This window comes from Sorex fumeus, unplaced genomic scaffold, assembly GCF_029834395.1.
Source record: "Sorex fumeus unplaced genomic scaffold, SorFum_2.1 ptg000051l, whole genome shotgun sequence".
In the NCBI taxonomy this organism is placed as follows: domain Eukaryota; kingdom Metazoa; phylum Chordata; class Mammalia; order Eulipotyphla; family Soricidae; genus Sorex; species Sorex fumeus.
Window position 1 is genome coordinate 32,125,697 of NW_026606108.1, and position 17,310 is coordinate 32,143,006.

General features: G+C 46.5%; 1 protein-coding gene across 1 annotated transcript in view; it reads left to right on the forward strand.

Moving 5' to 3' along the window:
* The first annotated feature begins 1,892 nt into the window (after positions 1-1,892).
* Positions 1,893-17,310, forward strand: part of SLC22A4 (solute carrier family 22 member 4) — a 53,687-nt gene continuing 38,269 nt past the window's right edge. The window contains exons 1-2 of the mRNA XM_056124849.1: positions 1,893-2,181; positions 2,754-3,263. Coding sequence (XP_055980824.1) covers positions 2,158-2,181; positions 2,754-3,263 — 534 coding nt within the window. The 5' untranslated portion in view covers positions 1,893-2,157. The remainder of the gene's footprint in view (positions 2,182-2,753; positions 3,264-17,310) is intronic.

The window sequence follows — 17,310 nt, forward strand, 5'->3', positions numbered from 1 at the left end:
GAGTAATGCTCTTGTCATACATTTTTCTTTTATTTTGGTTTGGGGGCCAAACTATGTGGTGGTCAGGGCTTACTTCTAGCTCTGCACTCAAAGGTCACTCGTGGCAGTGTTTGGGGGACCTTATATGGTGCTGGGAATAGAACCTAGATTGGCCACATGAAAGGTAGGCACCTTACTCACTGTACTACCTCTCTAGTCTTGCATTTTAGTGTTTGTTTTGAGGTCTTACTCCCAGTACTTAGGGCCTACACCCAGCTCCTTCCTTGCCCAGGGGACTCAGGAAGGCAGAAGACTCAAAGTTTGGATTTAGAGGCAAAGACAAAGGCAAACTGTTTAGTTGAATGGCACCTGCTTGACTCTCTCACATGTGCAATAGAGTTGACTAATGGAGACGAAAATTAAGCTCCATTCAGAAATGAGTCTCTTCATTCTAGATGGTTCTTGAGAGGCTCCCAGTATAATCAAATCCCAATTGCTCACTGGTAGTAATAAGAGTCAGGAAAAGGTGAAGTAAGTAAAATATATGGGGCATCTGCCTCTGGTACATTTAATGGGGAGAGGGATGTCAAAAAATTCAATAAGATAAATATGGGGGTAGTGATGTAGAGCAGTGGTAAAGCATATGCTTTGCACATCTAAGGCCCTGGGTTCAATCCCTGGAACACACACACACACACACACACACACACACACACACACACTTTAATAAAATATTTTTAGAAATCAAAAGCAATGTAAAAATCCATGATGTACAAAAATATTAAAACTTATAGTAAAGATCAGATCAGCATTGCTAATACCTTCTTTGGCCTTTAACTCTAAGCTGTGCCTGATGCTGGTGAACACAAATGACCTGGTCAGTCTGTCTGTGTCGGCCTTACACCCTGGCCTCGCTCACAGTTCTTGATATTCATGCCTGTGATCTAATTAGTGATCTCTGAGATCACGACTCAAAATAAACCAAGCTACAAAGCTTCCTTCCTTCTGTTTGATTATTGAGGAAGGGTGGGGAGATGAAATCCAAGTTACGAAGTGACTATTACTGTCGCTGTCCTCCTGTTGTTCATCGATTTGCTCGAGCAGGCCCAGTAACGTCTCCATTGGAGACTTTGTTGTTACTGTGTCTGGCATATCGAATACGTCACGGGGAGCTTGCCAGGCTCTGCCGTGCAGGTGAGATACTCTCGGTAGCTTGCCAGGCTCTCTGAGAGGGGTGGAGGACTCGACCTCGGGTTGGCCATGTTGGCTGCGTGCAAGGCAAACGCCCTACCGCTGTGCTATCACTCCAGCCCACGAAGTGACTATACTATATGGCAAATATTGTTCAAGGGCATACACTTTCTTAAAAAAGGAATGTGCTATTAACAATTTTACTGGAGTGCTAGGCAAAAAAATCAGCTGTCTGGGTACACCAGGACAAGCAGGCTAGTTACACACAAGGAAAGGAAGGTTCCAAGGAGTGAAAAGCCAGCGTAAGTAGGTCAGAGGTGGAGCAATTGCTTTTTATATTTGTGAGGCCCTGGATTCCATTCTGGCACTGAAACAAAGGGAATTTTTTTTTTGAAAGGATTCCATCTATCCAAGAAATTAGGATCAATTCATCATAAGGCTCTGAATGGAGCGTACAAAAACAAATGAAACAAATATCGTTCAGCCTCCTGGATTCCCAGCAGCAAACACACTTTTACAAAATCTCCAAAGATGTGGAACCCTTCAGCCTGTCATTGTCGTCTGCCTCACCAAGGCGACTCCCAGGACAGTCCCCGGGCAGCAGGCTGAACCCTGCTCCTGTCACTCTGTTAGATCTGGCACCAAGCTGGACCTCTTTCTTCCTCCCTCCCGCCCTCCTGCCCTCCCTCTGTTCCTGGACTGGGGCTGTTGGTTCTGCAAAACCGGAGGCCTCGCAGTCCAAGAAGGTTCTGGCAGCTGAGCCCAATATAAAGCCCTGGGGCGTCCGACGAGCAAAGACACCCGAATCAGAACCCGGGGAGTCGTGACAGCAGCGCCTCCATTTCCGAGCTCTCACCATGGCGCCAGGCACCGAGGGACCCTGAGACCACCCGGCGCCTGCAGCTCCCCCCACCCCCACCCGCATGTCCCCTCATTCCGAGTCCAGCTCTGACGCAGCGGCGTGACCCTGCGCATCCACTTCGGGAGATGAGCGAGCCTTCCCTTCTTCAGGTGAGGAGACATATCCAATGAACGGGTCGCCGCCGGGCTGTCACAGCCCCGCGGCCGCCCAGGCTTCCCGGGATCGCGGACTCCCCCGCGGCCGGCAGACTCCCACCGCCGCGACTGACGGCCGCCGGGAAACCTCTGGCCGGGGCCCGGCTTCATGCGACCTCCCGAAGACCTTGGTCTACGACCTCGGCGCCTCCTTTTCGCCCGCTCTCGGGGTGCGGCCCACACGGCGGACCGGTTCTGAACACTCAACCCTTCCGGGTCGCGGGGCACGGGAGGGCGCGGTCCCCGGGCTTCACCCCGCACGCACGCCGGCGACACCACCCGGCTCCGGGACCCCGCTTCCCTGTCTGGGGAGCTGGGGGGAGCCGGGCGAGGCGGGAAGGGGCGTGGCCACCCGCAGCCCCGCCCCCACGGCGCCCCGCGCTGGCTTCCCCGGCCCCGCCGGCAGGGGGTGTGGTCCCGATCTGCCCCGGCTGCCTCCCGCGCCGCGTCCCGCTACCGGGAACGCTCGAAGTCAGTCTCTGCTTTGCCCGGAACGTCCCCCGACTTCGCACCCCAACTTCCCTCAGGCTGCCTGGCTCCGACAGAAGGTGCTGACACCCCCAGAGAACGCCCGAGATCGCGCGGCAGTGTCCCCGAGCGCTCCTGTCCGCGCCTGTGGCGCGCCGCGGGCGGCTGACGGCGGCATGCGGGACTACGACGAGGTGACCGCCTTCCTGGGCCAGTGGGGGCCCTTCCAGCGCCTCATCTTCTTCCTGCTCAGCGCCAGCATCATCCCCAACGGCTTCAACGGGATGTCAGTCGTGTTCCTGGCGGGGACCCCGGAGCACCGCTGCCGAGTGCCGGACACCGCGAACCTGAGCGACGCGTGGCGCAACCACAGTGTCCCGTTGCAGCTGCGGGACGGCCGCGAGGTGCCCCACAGCTGCCGCCGCTACCGGCTCGCGGACATCGCCAACTTCTCGGCGCTCGGGCTGGAGCCGGGGCGCGATGTGGACCTGGAGCGGCTGGAGCAGGAGGGCTGCCTGGACGGCTGGGAGTACAGCCAGGACGTCTACCTGTCCACCATCGTCACCGAGGTGGGTACGCGAGCGACCTTCACCTGCGTTAGCACCCACCCCCACCCCCACCCACCCCCGCCCGCCTCCTTCCAGAGTCAGCGCCCGGGTCGGTTGCTCCCCTCAGCTAGCGGGCAAGTCTGAAGCTAACGCGGCTGCAGCCCAGGAGAGGGGGACCCAGAGAGAAGCTCCTTCTTGCTCCGCCCTGTCCACTGTAGAGGGGATGGAGAAGGGATTGTGGTCACCAACGGCCTTTTCCTCTCCGAGTTTCACAACACATAAAGCTGTTTGCCAAGAGCCAGGATGCTGCTGGGAGTGAGTAGCCCTAGTCAGGTTCCTCCCAGGGGCCAGGCTGGGAGGAGGGTGTAGGAGAAGGTCCTGAACCCAAATGCACGCACAGAGCTCGCTGGGCTTCTGCAATTGTGGCCTGTTCTCCGGGTACCAACTTCTGGAAGCATCATGGGATTTGCTCCCCACCTTATGGTAAGGCATGGTCCTACCCCAAGCTCCATCCGATTTTTCTGAAAAGGAGCTGGGGACCTCCTGCTGACTACTGCTTCCGAGGTGCAGAGAGTTAAGGAGGCAGCACCTGGCCTCCAGCTGCTTATGATGAAACAGACCCGCTGAGACACACTCCCCCTCGACCGTTCCCCTTCTCTCCCCCACCCCTCTCTGGCGGAGAACCCCCATGCTGGGTGGGCAGGGACTCCCAGAGCGTGTACCGGTGTACGGTGTACCGTTAGCACCTTAGCATCCTTTGTGGTTCGGTGGCTCATTTTCAAAATCTCAGGAATCTTGATACACACATCATTTGCTCCCTGCATGTCCTGCTTCATGTCCTCACCCCAGGACACACCCCTTTAGGAGGGTAGTGTCACAGACCTACCTGCCACTGAGCAGGCAGGTGGGAGTCCCTAGCATCTGGCTCATCTGGCTCTGGCTGGTTTCTTCCAAGAAAAAAAACTGAAGGCAGTCACTGTTATTCATGTATCCCCTCCCCTTGGCACAGTGAGGCCTGTCGTGAGATACCATGTCATGCCTCATCTGGATACTAAGCTTGCAGGCATCTGGGCTTTGGGTTCTGCCTTCTGAGCCCAAATTCCACCAGACCATATCACAGGGAGAATTAATAGCCACTGGCAATGGCAAGAAGGTTCTGGCGCCTGAATTCAAATCCTAGCTGCTTGCTGCATGACTTGCACAAATGTATTACCCTCCTTGGGGGAATCACAAGGTTAGAAAATGCTCCAAGGAGAGGCAACAGCATTTGAACTGAGTTAGAAATATGAGTAGAACTTGCCCAGGCAAGGAATGTAGCAGATTCTGGGGATGGAATCTCCCCAGATGGAATTGGGTAGAGCTCAGAGGATGGTTGGTGAGGAGAGAAATTCTTACAGAACAAGTTCCCAGGAAGCCTTATAGGTAGGTTGAGGATAGTGAGTAACTAGTAAAGTATTCTAAGCCAGACATAATAGAGCCAGATTGTATTGTTTGCTTTCTAAGAAGAAGCAAGACAGTGAGTAAGCATGAATTGGAGTGATGGATATGGAATCTATAAATCGGGGGAAAGTGCCATCAGCACCTTTGGATAACCCCAGCGACAGTGCTATTCCTGTTTTGGACCCTGAGGTGTCTGTGCTTGTCTGTGCTTCTCTAGCTTTGTCCCTCTTACAGTAACTCTTGAGTGTCTACATTCTCCCTTTCCCACACCTTGCCACCCCACTCACTGTCTAGTGGGGGAGGGGTGAGTTTATCCCCTCCTTAATCCTGTCTTCAGTGTCTGAGATGGACATTGGAACCAATGCTGAAAATGGGTTCTTTAGCACTTTTTCTCTAATCCTGGCTGGTTCACCGCCCCCCATTTTAAACACTGTGGTTTACGAAGTTGTTCATGATGATGTTATAGGCATTCAATATTCCAACACCAATCTCACCACCATCACCTTCTCTCCACCATTATCTCCATTTCCCAACCACCTCTTAAGCCTGTAAAAGGCTCGCAATAATTTATTTTATATTGCTTGTTACCACTAAATGACAAATGGAATAATCAAAAAATATTTCCATGGAAGAAAATTTGTGAAAATTGTTGTATCTCAACATGGGGGCATTAAATGCTTATCTTATAATTTACTAAGCTGTTGATGCAAGTTAAGACTTCTGTGTTAATGTTTTTGTTAGTTGAGATTGGATGGATTCTATATTCCATCCCATCTGGTGTGCTATACTGGAATGTCATGTTATAGAGTTTGGAGATGTCTCTCCAAATATTTTGAATATGTCCAACCAGAGGCATGGCAGTGGCTTTAGGATGTAGAAAAGGCTTCTGGAGCTTTGGTGGGGCAGAAGCTGGCTCACCTCCCTTCCAAGATCGCCCCGGAGGTCTCAGCCAGGTAAGGTATCTTATTAAAAAATGGTTGGTTTTGATTCACTTAGGTTGTGAGGGGTGAGTTGTTGGACTTCCAAATCCATGGCTTCTTGGTTGGGTCTCTTCGTCAGGGCGCCTAGACATCATCACAAATGCACATATGTGAGTTCTTCTCCCAGTAGCCTCTCTCTTTCTTGTTTGCTTTTTGGATGAGACAGAAGAGCACTGGTGGTTGTTAGGTAGGAGGGTCTCCACACCAGGGTGAAAGGGCAGGGTGGTTCTCCTTCTGGGGAACAGGTGACATGAGAAGGAGTTTTCGAATGAGAATACCTACAGACTCAGTTCTGATCCCACTGTAACTGCATGTCTGACTTCAGCCTCAGATTCCTTAACCTGGGAACACAAACTATAATAAGGTTCATAACATAAGTAGTCATTAAGTAAATATAAATCAAGACCACAATGAGATATTGCACACCTATTAGGGGGAATAAATAACCAGAAAATAATGATTTGCAAGGATGTGGAGAAATTGTAATCCTAGTATCCATATGCATCATTCCTTGATGGGAACGTAAGCTGGTACGGTCATTATAAAAAGCAGTGTGGCAATTCCTAAAAACAAAAACAAAAAAACAAAAAGACCCAACCTAGGTTTGTAGGTCTTCTAGGTAGATATCTAAATAGATTAAAAGTAGGAATTTTAAATGTTTGTACCCCTTTGTTTAATAACATTATTCCCATGAGCCAAAAGGGGAAAATAGCCAAATGCCCATGACATGAAGAAAATGTGGGCTACATACACAAATGGGAAATTATTCATCCTTAAAAAGAAAGAAATTCTGACACATACTGCAGCACAGATGAACCTTGAGAACATGATGTGAAATAAATTAAGTCAATCACAGAAAGATAAAACCGTGGGAGTTACTCACGTATTAAGAATTGTCAAACTCATAGAAACAAAGTAGGATGGTAAATTGCCTGGGACTGGGAGGAGGGTAAATGACTTGTTTGATGGGTATAAAGATTAGTTTTACGAGGTGAATCGAGTGCTGGTGATTGCACAATGTGAATATATTTATTTCTGCTAAACTGTGTGCTTAAAATCATTCAGATGAACCAAGTATGTGAACACCATAACCAAGTGTTCACAACCCCTAGTCATCACAATGGTGATTACAGGGAGGGAAGATAAAGATTAGTTTACTGTTATGCTTGCTTTACCAGTTTTTTTAATCAAAATCATGGCGCCGCTATTTGTTTGTTTTGTTTTGAGGCCAAACTCAACTGTGTGCAGGGCCTACTCCTGACTCTGCACTCAGGGATCACTCCTGACAGTGTTCAGGGAACTATAAGGGGTGCCAGGGACTGAATCCAGATTTGCCACATGCAAGGCAAACACCCTACCCACTGAACTATCTCTCTGGATCTGTTGCCATGTAGCTGAACTGTTGGGAGAACTCGGTGAGCTCAGGTGTCACAATACGCCCCCATCATCAGCAGTGGGGACCATGGGCAGGAGTACTGTGAGAGTTGAGAGAGTGGTCTGTCCTAAGGTCTAGGTAGTGGTCACTATAACGGGTGATGCTGGAGGCTGAACCTTTTTCCCCTTGGTGGAAGTTCCAGGGTGCATAGAATAAAACATATGGCTAAACGCATATTAACTTCACCAGTGAAATGACTTCGATTATCCTATTGGGTCCAACTCAGGGCCCTGACCAGGATCTCTGCATCCCACCTGGCATGATACAAGGAGATAGGTAGATGAGTAAGCAGGGTTTTATCTTTTTTTCGTCCACGTGCAGGAGCTCCCAGTGGGCAAATACTCCTGAACACCTGAACTGACCACTGATACCTCTTTAGGGTCCCCAAGATCTGCCAGGTACTGGGATGACATATTCTGTTCTGGAAATAGATAACCAGGTACAGTTTTGCGGTGTGAGTTGTGCTTTGTGTGGGCCTTGTATCCACATGCCTATAATTTTTTCCTGCCTTGGCAACTGTTGTGAAGTCCATTTGGCTCTTCTTAAGCAGTGGCCAAGAATCATACTTTAAAAAAACTCCAGCAATAATTTTTTTGGTAGAGGTGCAATGCCCAGTTGTGCTCAGGGCTTACTCATGGTTCTATGCTCTCCTGAGCAGTGCTTAGTGAGGGAGGACCAGGAGTGAGTTGCTGGGAGGATCTCACTCCTGGAGGTGCTGGGAAGATCATACTTGGTGCCAGGGATCAAACCCAGATCAGCCGGTTGCGAAGTATTCTACCTGCTGTACTGTCTCTCCAGCCCATGTTTGACAATGATTTTTGAGTTAGAGAAAGTTGTGAATAGTACTGAGCGTTCACTTAAAGCCTTTACCCAATTTACAGACTCGCTATACATTTATCAAAACAAGGAAATTTGCATATAGTATATTATTATGAACTAAACTACAGAATTCAATAGCATTTAGCTAGTTTTTCCACTAATGCTATGTTTGGTTTTGGTTACAGTCCCAAATCCTGCCTTGTATTTAGCTGTAATGTCTCCCTAGTTTTCTCCAATGTGTGAAAGTTTCTCAGTCTTTCTTTATCTTATATGTCCCAGACATGTCTTATGAGTCCATTAATTATTTTAATGGATTTCCCTCATTTTATGTTGGTGTTATGAGTTTGTGGGGCTGTAGCAATAGTACAGCGGGCAGAGCATTTGCCTTGCACGCAGCCAACCCAAGTTCGATCCCCAGAATCCCATATGGTCCCCCAAGCATTCCAGGAGTAATTCCTGAGTGCAGAGCCAAGAGCAATCCCTGAGCTTTGTTGGGTGTGATCCAAAAAGAAGAAAATAAAAGATTGAGTTTTTATAGGCTAGAGAGATAGTACAGTGAGTAGGGATTTGACTTGTATATAGCTGACCCAGGTTCAATCTCCGGCATCCTGTATGGTCCCCAAGCCCTGCCAGGAGTAATTTCTGAGTGCAAAGCGAGGACTCACTTCTGAGCAGTTTGCCCTCCAACTTCAAAAGAAAGATTGAGTTTGTTGCATGGAAAGATAAGGAATTTGCCTTTGATGTGGCTAACCATGAATTGATCCCTGATCTCCTGATCCCTGCCAGGAGCAAACCATGAGCACAGAGCCAGGAGTAATCCCTGAGCACTTCCAGGAGTGCTTCCTCTCCAAAAAAGACTGAGTTTGAGACCTTTGAGTGAGACTGCCAGGGGAGCATGGTTTCCTCAGGACATCCTGCTATCATCTGTTAGCAGATGATAGCAGGACTTCTTCCCATGATGGTGACCTTGAATATGTGGCTAACTTGGCATCTGCTTGGTTTCTCCAATGTACGGTGACTAATATGTCACTTCATAATTAACATATATGTTGGGGAGATACTTAGAGACAGTAAAAATAACCTGTTTTTCCTCAGACTCTTATGACTGATTTTAGTACCCATCACAAAACATTAACTGTGATTTTTGCCTCTCCCACATCCCTTCTACATTCTTTCCAATCTGTTGTTGGAATTCTGCTGTCAAGAGCATCTCCTTCACTCTTGTTTATTTATTTAAACAATTACTTTACATCTGTACAAATTCATGCATATTTATCTTATTGCTTGAGTTGTAATCTAATAAAATTCTTATTTATTTTTATTGCTCCGGCTGGAACCAGTAGTTTTGTAGCAGATTGAATTCATTATTTTTTCTCTTTAAGAGTAAAGAATGTGGGCTGGAGTAATAGAATAGCGGGTAAGGTGCTTGCCTTACACGCGGTCAACCCAGGTTTCACCCCCAGCGCTCAATATGGTCCCCTGATCCCATCAGGAGCAATCCCTGAAAAAAGAGCCAAGAGTAAGCCAATAGCACTGCCAGGTGTGGCCAAAAAAATCAAAGCTAAAAACAAAACACAACAAGAGTAAAGAGCGTGGGAGATGGCTCCAAGGTTAAGGTACTTGCCTTTCTAACAGCTGACCAGTTTGATCTTCAGCAACACATACAGTCCCTGGAGCACCACACTTGGTCAACAGGAGTAAGCCCTAAACACTGCTGGGTATGGCCTAAAAAGCAAACAAACAAAAAAACAAAACAAACAAATATAAAGGATATGAAAGTCAGAGGCTAGAGGAGCTTCTGTTTGCCCCTGGGAAGAGAGCCAGTTGCGTTTTGGGAAGGTTTTCTAGGGCAGGACCAAGAACTGGTAAGATCTGACTCAATGGTTGGGACGGAAATTTCTACAGGGAGGGAATAGATCTCATGTCACAAGATGGACTACAGGGATGAGTGTGGTATCAGGACCCCCAGAGACACAGGCCAGTGGTCAGAGACTGAGGCTGTAAGGAGGCTTCAGAGTCAGGGAGGCAGCAGATGCCCTCTCTGGTGTGAGGGGGTTGTACATGCGTCAGCACACAACAATTGTGGTGAGCCCGGCCTCACATATGTCCTGTTTTCCCATAGCTACATAAGGTCAATTAACCCCTCAGTCTGTGAACTGGGTAGACTATGCCATCTGCTCAGAGCCAGGCTCTCTCTCTCATAATCCCAGGCTCTGGAAGCCCCAAGAAGACCACATTTGGTTGAACCAGTAACCATTGGCCAGCTAAGGGCAGGACCTCTGCTTCATGAGATAAACTTTTAGCTATTCCCACCACAGCTTCATCCTTGAGGAACCCACAGCCAGAGCTGCTAAAGTTCTGGCTTTCAGTGGGAGAGAAGTAGGCAAGAGCCTGGACCCTTAGAAGCCCTTGCCCTGTGTCTTTCCTGGCACCTGGAGTCAGAACATGGGCAGAGCCGAACTCACTGATTATTCACCATAACCCAAAGGTCAAGGTCTGAGGGAGAGAGCTCTCAGACAGACCAGTGCCCCCAGCAGCTCCCAGCTGCCTATTTCCCCTCTTGGTGGGCTCTTTGAGCAGCAGGTTAATGTGCTGTTCATTCCATCAGGTCAGCAGGCTACCTAGATGCTGCAGATGGTGGTGAAAGCTCAGTGTGGCCTCAGGAGAGCCTGAATATTAACCAGGTTGCTCTCAGATGGCCCGTGGAAGACTGCAAAGGGGATAAGGTGTGGGCACTTCTTCCCCCCCACTAACATTGGTGAGATTTTTTGTTTACAGTGAATGTTTCAGAAGTAATCTTGCCAGAGAGTAAATAAAGGAGATTTGGGGCCTTCTCTGGCTCTGGCCCAAATATGTGTCCCTGATTGTGTATCAGCTGCTGCCTGACTCCAAACAGTAGGTCTGTTGCTTCTCAACTGTGTTCCTTTGACAATGGCCACTGGGATCTCAGAATGTGCCTTTGTGCAGAGGCTGTTTCACCCATACTTCCTGCCAAGTTTCTGGATAAACAGACTTTGTCCGTCCCTCCTGGTGGGCAGCAGAACCTTCAAACAGAATCCAAGAGGTAGGGTAGTGTGTTGACAAAAACAAGGCTTTAGCAGCGCTGGTCAGAGGAGCTGGAGGTTCTGTAGCCTGAGGGGACTGTCATTTTTCTCTTGGAAGGAACTGGATTCAATTTACATGAAAGACTAATGTTGGCTTGCCTTGTTATCTGAAACCTTAATGGTGTGACAGGCACACCATTAAGCCTGTCACTTTAACTCAGCCCCAGAGGAAGGCAGAGATTCCTGCTGGGGACAAAGATGGTACAGAGAATAGGAAAAGTCTGAGTTACCTGGCAGTTGGCACAAACAGCCCCAGGCTGGCAGCTTCTGCTCTGTTCACAGGACTGGAGGGCAGATTCATCGTGCCTCCTTCCCTCAGAGTGTTGGAGCTGGCACAGACCCCTCCCATGCACTCATGTTCCCGGAGTGGAGCCTGGAAGGGCTGTTGAGGCTCGTGTGAAGAGACCCTGCAGGAAGCCAGGTGCCCAAGCGCCTCTCCCTATCCTTGGGTCACCCCCTCTCTTCCACACTGTCCATAAAACCTCAGGTCACCTCAGAACTCTGCGCTTCTATTCTTCACCTATGTCTGCTTTTATCTTTACCTGTAAGGTGAAGAAACATATAGAGGACATTTTAAGACTTTGTTCTCGTCATCCCTGGATTTTGAGTTGTACAGTCTTCTTAGGTGTGTGCAGTCAGGAAATCAGAGATTTCATCCTTGACTCAGCCTGTACTATTTGGTAGAGTTTCTACCACAAGTTCCACAAGTTCCAAGTCATTGTCCCATCTTGTTCATGGGGCTCAGGTATCACAGCAGAAGATACAAATCAGAAAGACAGAGGTTACCACGTTCACCCAGCGTTCAAAAACTCAGGCATACTCGAGGCCAGCTCTCCACACCCTAGCTCTGAAGCAGAGACTCAGATTTTGCTCGAGAGGGATTATCCACACCTCAGAATGGAGAGTTATGAAACCATCCCTACAGGAAGTAACTATATGAAAACAGCTTGTAAACATAGCCATCTAAGCATACTTTTAAAATGATGACGACTGTGATGGTAAACAGTGATAAATGTTAGAACAATAAGATAACCCTAGGACAGCCATTTACTTGAGAGAACCAGAAAATTGGTCAGAGCAGCTCTTTGAAGTCAAAACAAATCTCAAAGACTTGCCTCAAAAACTACTCCTGCAAAGGGGCTTGAATTTGATTGAACTAGGCCTTGAAGGTTATTTACATCCCCAGTACATTGTTGAAAATAAGAAATGGGCTGGCAATTAATCGAACCTAACTGCTGGATATGATAGCAGCAGTTGCATACCACTTCACAGAAAAACCAAGGAAAGAGACAGCCAAGGAGAACCATCATCCCAGGTTGACTGTGCACATATACAAGGTTATACTCTCAGAGGAGCAATTTTAGTGATTTCGCACTGCAGGAAAAATAGACTTCACAAGGTCCAGCCAAATCACTAAAATTGAAGCAAAAATGAAGACAATCTCCATCCCCCTCTGCCCCTCCCCCTACATCCCCCCCCACACCAGAAGTTTCAATATTCAATTTTCACAATATATTTCCTAAAATCTCTTGTTTTCAAGCCAAAAAAGGGACAAGGTATGCAAAGAAACAAACAAAACAAGCAGACTTCTTAAAAGGACCCAAATGTGATTTACTAAAGACTTCAAAACAGTTTTTGTAAGTAGGTTCAAAGAACTAATGGCACTAGTGCTTAACAATGGAAGGTAGAGGGATTAAGTTAGTATTTGCATGCAGCTGACCAGGTTCAATCCCCAATATCATGTGTGGTTCACAGAGTACTGCCAGGAATGATCCCTGAGCGTGGAGTCAATAAGAAACACTGAGCACTACCAGGTATGGCCCAAAAACCACTGGGGGAAAAAAATAAAAGAATGAAATAAAATGAACAAGGCCTTCCTTAGAGAAGAGGGACAGTGGAAGTGGGACAACATTAAGCATACCAACATATAATGGGAATCCTGGAGGAAAAGAGAGAAAAATATTATGACTGGAAACTTTCCAAATTGGATGAATAATATAAATCTATCCAGTTCTGAAGCTCAATGAACTCCAAGTAGAAGAAACAGTTTCACACACAAACACATAATAAAACTACTGAAGGCCAAAGACAAAGGGAAAAATGAAAAGCAGCAAGAAAATAATGACTTGTTGCATGTAAGGGCTCCCCAATATTATTTACATTCTCATCACAGATAGCTAGAGGCCAGAGGTAATGAGATAACACTCCAAAGTGTGGAAGTAATAATTCACAGGGTAGAAAGAAAAAAACACATCAATTAAGAACTTTGTTTAGAGCCTGGCAATGATTTAGTGCACATACTAAGTGCTAATGTACCTTATAGGCATGAGGCTCTGAATTTGACACCTGGCACCACTCCATGTGCCAAGTGTAACCCTGTTCCACTCCTAATTGTGATCCTGGTGCTGCAACAAAGTGTTCAGAATACAGCAGACCAGCATCAGGTGTCTGAGCACCATCACTAAAATGCGCATACCCTTTCCACAGTGGATTCTGAAATGGAAGTATGTGAACACCAAGCACCACAAACCAGAGTAAAAGGGTTTTTTTCCCCAGAAACAAAGCAAGTGTTGTAATATATGTCATGAAGAAGTATGAAATTGTATCCAAAAGCATATATAGTTTTGAAAACTAACATAACCTCAATTTTTTTCCCTTTGGTTTTTGGGCCCCAACCAGTGGTGCTCAGGGATCATTCTCCTGCAGGCTTGGGGTACCATATGGGATGCCAGGGACTGAATCCAGGTTGCGGATATGAGAAACAAAGGAATATTAAAGGAAATATTTAGGAACAATAACTTCCCGCATCTTAAAAACTGAGGTTAGGGACTGGAGAGATAGTATAGTGGGTAGAGCACTTGCCTTACATGCAGCCAACCTTTAATTATAGTTATTATTCATAAATAAGGTAAAGGTAAAGGTAAAGTCCCTCCCGTTGATCGTCGATTTGCTCGAGCGGGCCCAGTAACGTCTCCATTGGAGACTTTGTTGTTACTGTGTCTGGCATATCGAATACTCTCGGTAGCTTGCCGGGCTCTCCGAGAGGGGCGGAGGAATCGAACTCGGGTTGGCCATGTTGGCCGCATGTAAGGCAAACGCCCTACCCACTGTGCTATCGCTCCAGCCCTAAATATCATAAATATTTCCTTTAATATTCCTTGTACAATTCTTTTTGGTTTGGGGGTCACATCCAGTGATTCTCAGGGGTTACTCCAGGCACTGCATTCAGGAATTACTCCTGGTGCTTTGGGGACCATGTGGGATAGGAGATTGAACCCATGTTGGCTGTGTGCAAGATAGCCTTACCACTGTACTATCATTCTGACCCCTCATATTTGTATTTCTCCTTCTGAATTATTTCTCTTAGCCTGAGACACCTTCAATTATAATCGTGTTATCACAAAGAACATTTTCATATTTTTTGGAGCTGTTCAGCATTCCATTTTTTGAATTATACATCAGCTTCTTTATTCATTCATCTGCCACTGGACATTTCCAAAAAGTATAGTTTAAGTGTACAATTTATGTTCTCAAAACTACAGAGCATATTTGAAATAAATTTTATAGACTAGAGAATTAGTAGAACCCGTCAGGTGCTTGCCTTGCATGCGACCAACCTAGATAAATCCCTGATACCATATACCGTGACCTGAGCATCACCCAAATCCCAGGGATAGGAGTCAACCCCAAACACTTACTGGTTTGCCCCTCCTGAAATAAAAAAATATACATCTAGCACTCCTCAAACTGAGGTACAGATTCAACACAAAAGATATTTGATACTATTAGCATCTAGGGAAATGCAAATCACAATCACAATGAGATACTTTGTAACACCCACTGGGTTGGTTAAAATTAACAGACACACAGTAACAGTTCTGTTGCTAGGAATATGGAGAAATTGAAACCCTTGCTTACTAGTGTTGGGATTGTGAAATGGTGCAGCCACTTTAGAAAACAGATTGGGAGTTCCTCAAAAGGGTAAACATAGATTTACCACATGACACCCAGCAATTCTGTTCCTACGTATATACTCAAAAGAAATAAAAACATTTAACCATGTTAAATCATGCACATAAAAGTTCAGAGGAGCATTATACATAGTAGCCAAAAATAGAAACAGTTGGCAGATGTCTGCCAACTGATGAATGGCTAAATAAACTGTGGCTATCTATACAATGACTATTATTCAACAAACAAACAAACAAACACTGTCCTCCAGTTGTTCATCGATTTTTTTTTTTTTTTGCTCGAGCAGGCCCAGTAACGTCTCCATTTTGAGACTTCTTGTTACTGTCTTTGGCATATCGAATACATCTCGGGGACTTGCCAGGCTTTGCTGTGTGGGCAAGATACTCTTGGTAGCTTGCTGGGCTCTCTGAGAGGGGCGGAGGAATCGAACCCAGTTTGGCCGGGCTGGGTGCACACAAGGCAAATACCCTACCGCTGTGCTATCGCAAACTTGAAAGAAATTTTGTACTGTCACTGCCAGATGAATGAGTCTTAAAATATATATTAAGGGAAGAAGTCAGTCACAAATAATTTCATATTGTTTGATTGCACTTATGTTAAATTATAGAATAGGTTAAGTCTACAGAGACAGAAATAGCATTAATGGCTGGAGAAAGAGAATGGGAAGTGACTTCTATTGGTGATGGAGTTTCAGAGGTGATGAATTGTTTTGAAACTAGATAATTGCACAATTCTGTTGAATAGAACAAAAACACTGAATCAGACATATATTAAAGAGTACATTTTATATTATTTAAGTATGTCTCAACAAAGCTATTATGAAAAATAACTAGCCTCCCCCCCCATCAAACACACAATGGTCAGGAAATTTCCAGCAGGGATTGTTAGAATGAATGCATGTGCCTGACCCCAGCTCATCCCAGCACCACATGCCCACCCAACCCCTCACCCAGGACCACCCAAGGACCACCAGGGTGACTGATGACACCCTGTATGCAAGGTCTGAGCAGCACTTCATTCTCAAGTGCTTGCATTAAGCCACCTTGACTGGCCAAGAATCTCCAAGAGTGACCTCAGTCTTCTTGAACACCATTTGGAAGCCCATCTCCCCCCCAAAAGGAAGAAGAAATGGGGTAATTGTAAATTTTATTAGTTGTAGGCCACTACCTAACTTTCCTTTTGGAATGGAAAATAACGATTTGAGAAATCAATTCTCTCTCTCTCTCTCTCTCTCTCTCTCTCTCTCTCTCTCTCTTTCTCTCCCTCTCCCATCTCTTTTAGGGTGTAAGTTTCAGGTGTGCATCACTGAAAATCATCACGTGTAATGAATGATACTGCATTAAGTTTTCAGAGTTCAATTCTGTCCTTCACCAAATATTTGTCCCCTTTTCCTCAGTTTAAGTACTCCTGCACGTTCTTCCTTTCTAGTAACTACTATATAGGTCTTATAATCCAAATTATTTTTATCTATCTCCTTACCTAGCAGTTCTCAGGGCTTACTCTTGACTCTGAACTCTGCAATCACTCTTGGTAGGGCTCAGGGAACTGAACTTGGGTTGGTCATATGGAAGACAAGCAAGCATCTTGTCTGCTGAACTATATGTACATCTTAAGATCTCTCTCTCTCTCTCTTGCTACACCTTGTACACCTTGTGGTGCTCAGGTGCTCATGGCTTACTTCTGGCTTTGAGCTCAGGAATTGCTCCTGGCAGTGCTTGGGTTCTATGCAGGGATCAAACCTGGGTCAGCTATGTGCTAAGCATGCTTCCTGCCCACCATACTATCTTTCTGGCCCGATTTTTCATTCTTAAATGTACTACTGCTAATTTTCCCTCAGTCATTTCTGAGATTGAAGTCTATTTGTAAAGAGATTTTTTCACACCTTGTGGTAAAAGTTATTCTAGTTTGGGTGCTGGGAGATAGTACAGGGGTAATGTGTCCAAACCAGGTTTGACCCCTGGTACCACATGGTCTCTAGTGCATCACTGGGTGTGGTTTAGAGACCCCAAAACACAACTGGGCCTGTAGGACTGTGTAATCTCTGGCCCTATGGGGCCTGAGCAGCACTGCATCCTCACACCCTAGAATTGAGCCTGCAGCCTACTTAGTTTCTAGAGCCTCTGAGCACCACTTCAGAGCACCCCCCCTAATAAAAAACTATTCTATTCCCATGAGTTCCCAGGGATAGCTTGTGGTAGAATGCCCAATTTAGAAGCATGAGTTTGAATCCCAGTGCCACCTTCCATGTGAACCCAGCAGCACAGCACTGGCATTTGTGGTCCCTAGTGTCACAGCAAATTTAGATTTTTGCTGTATTG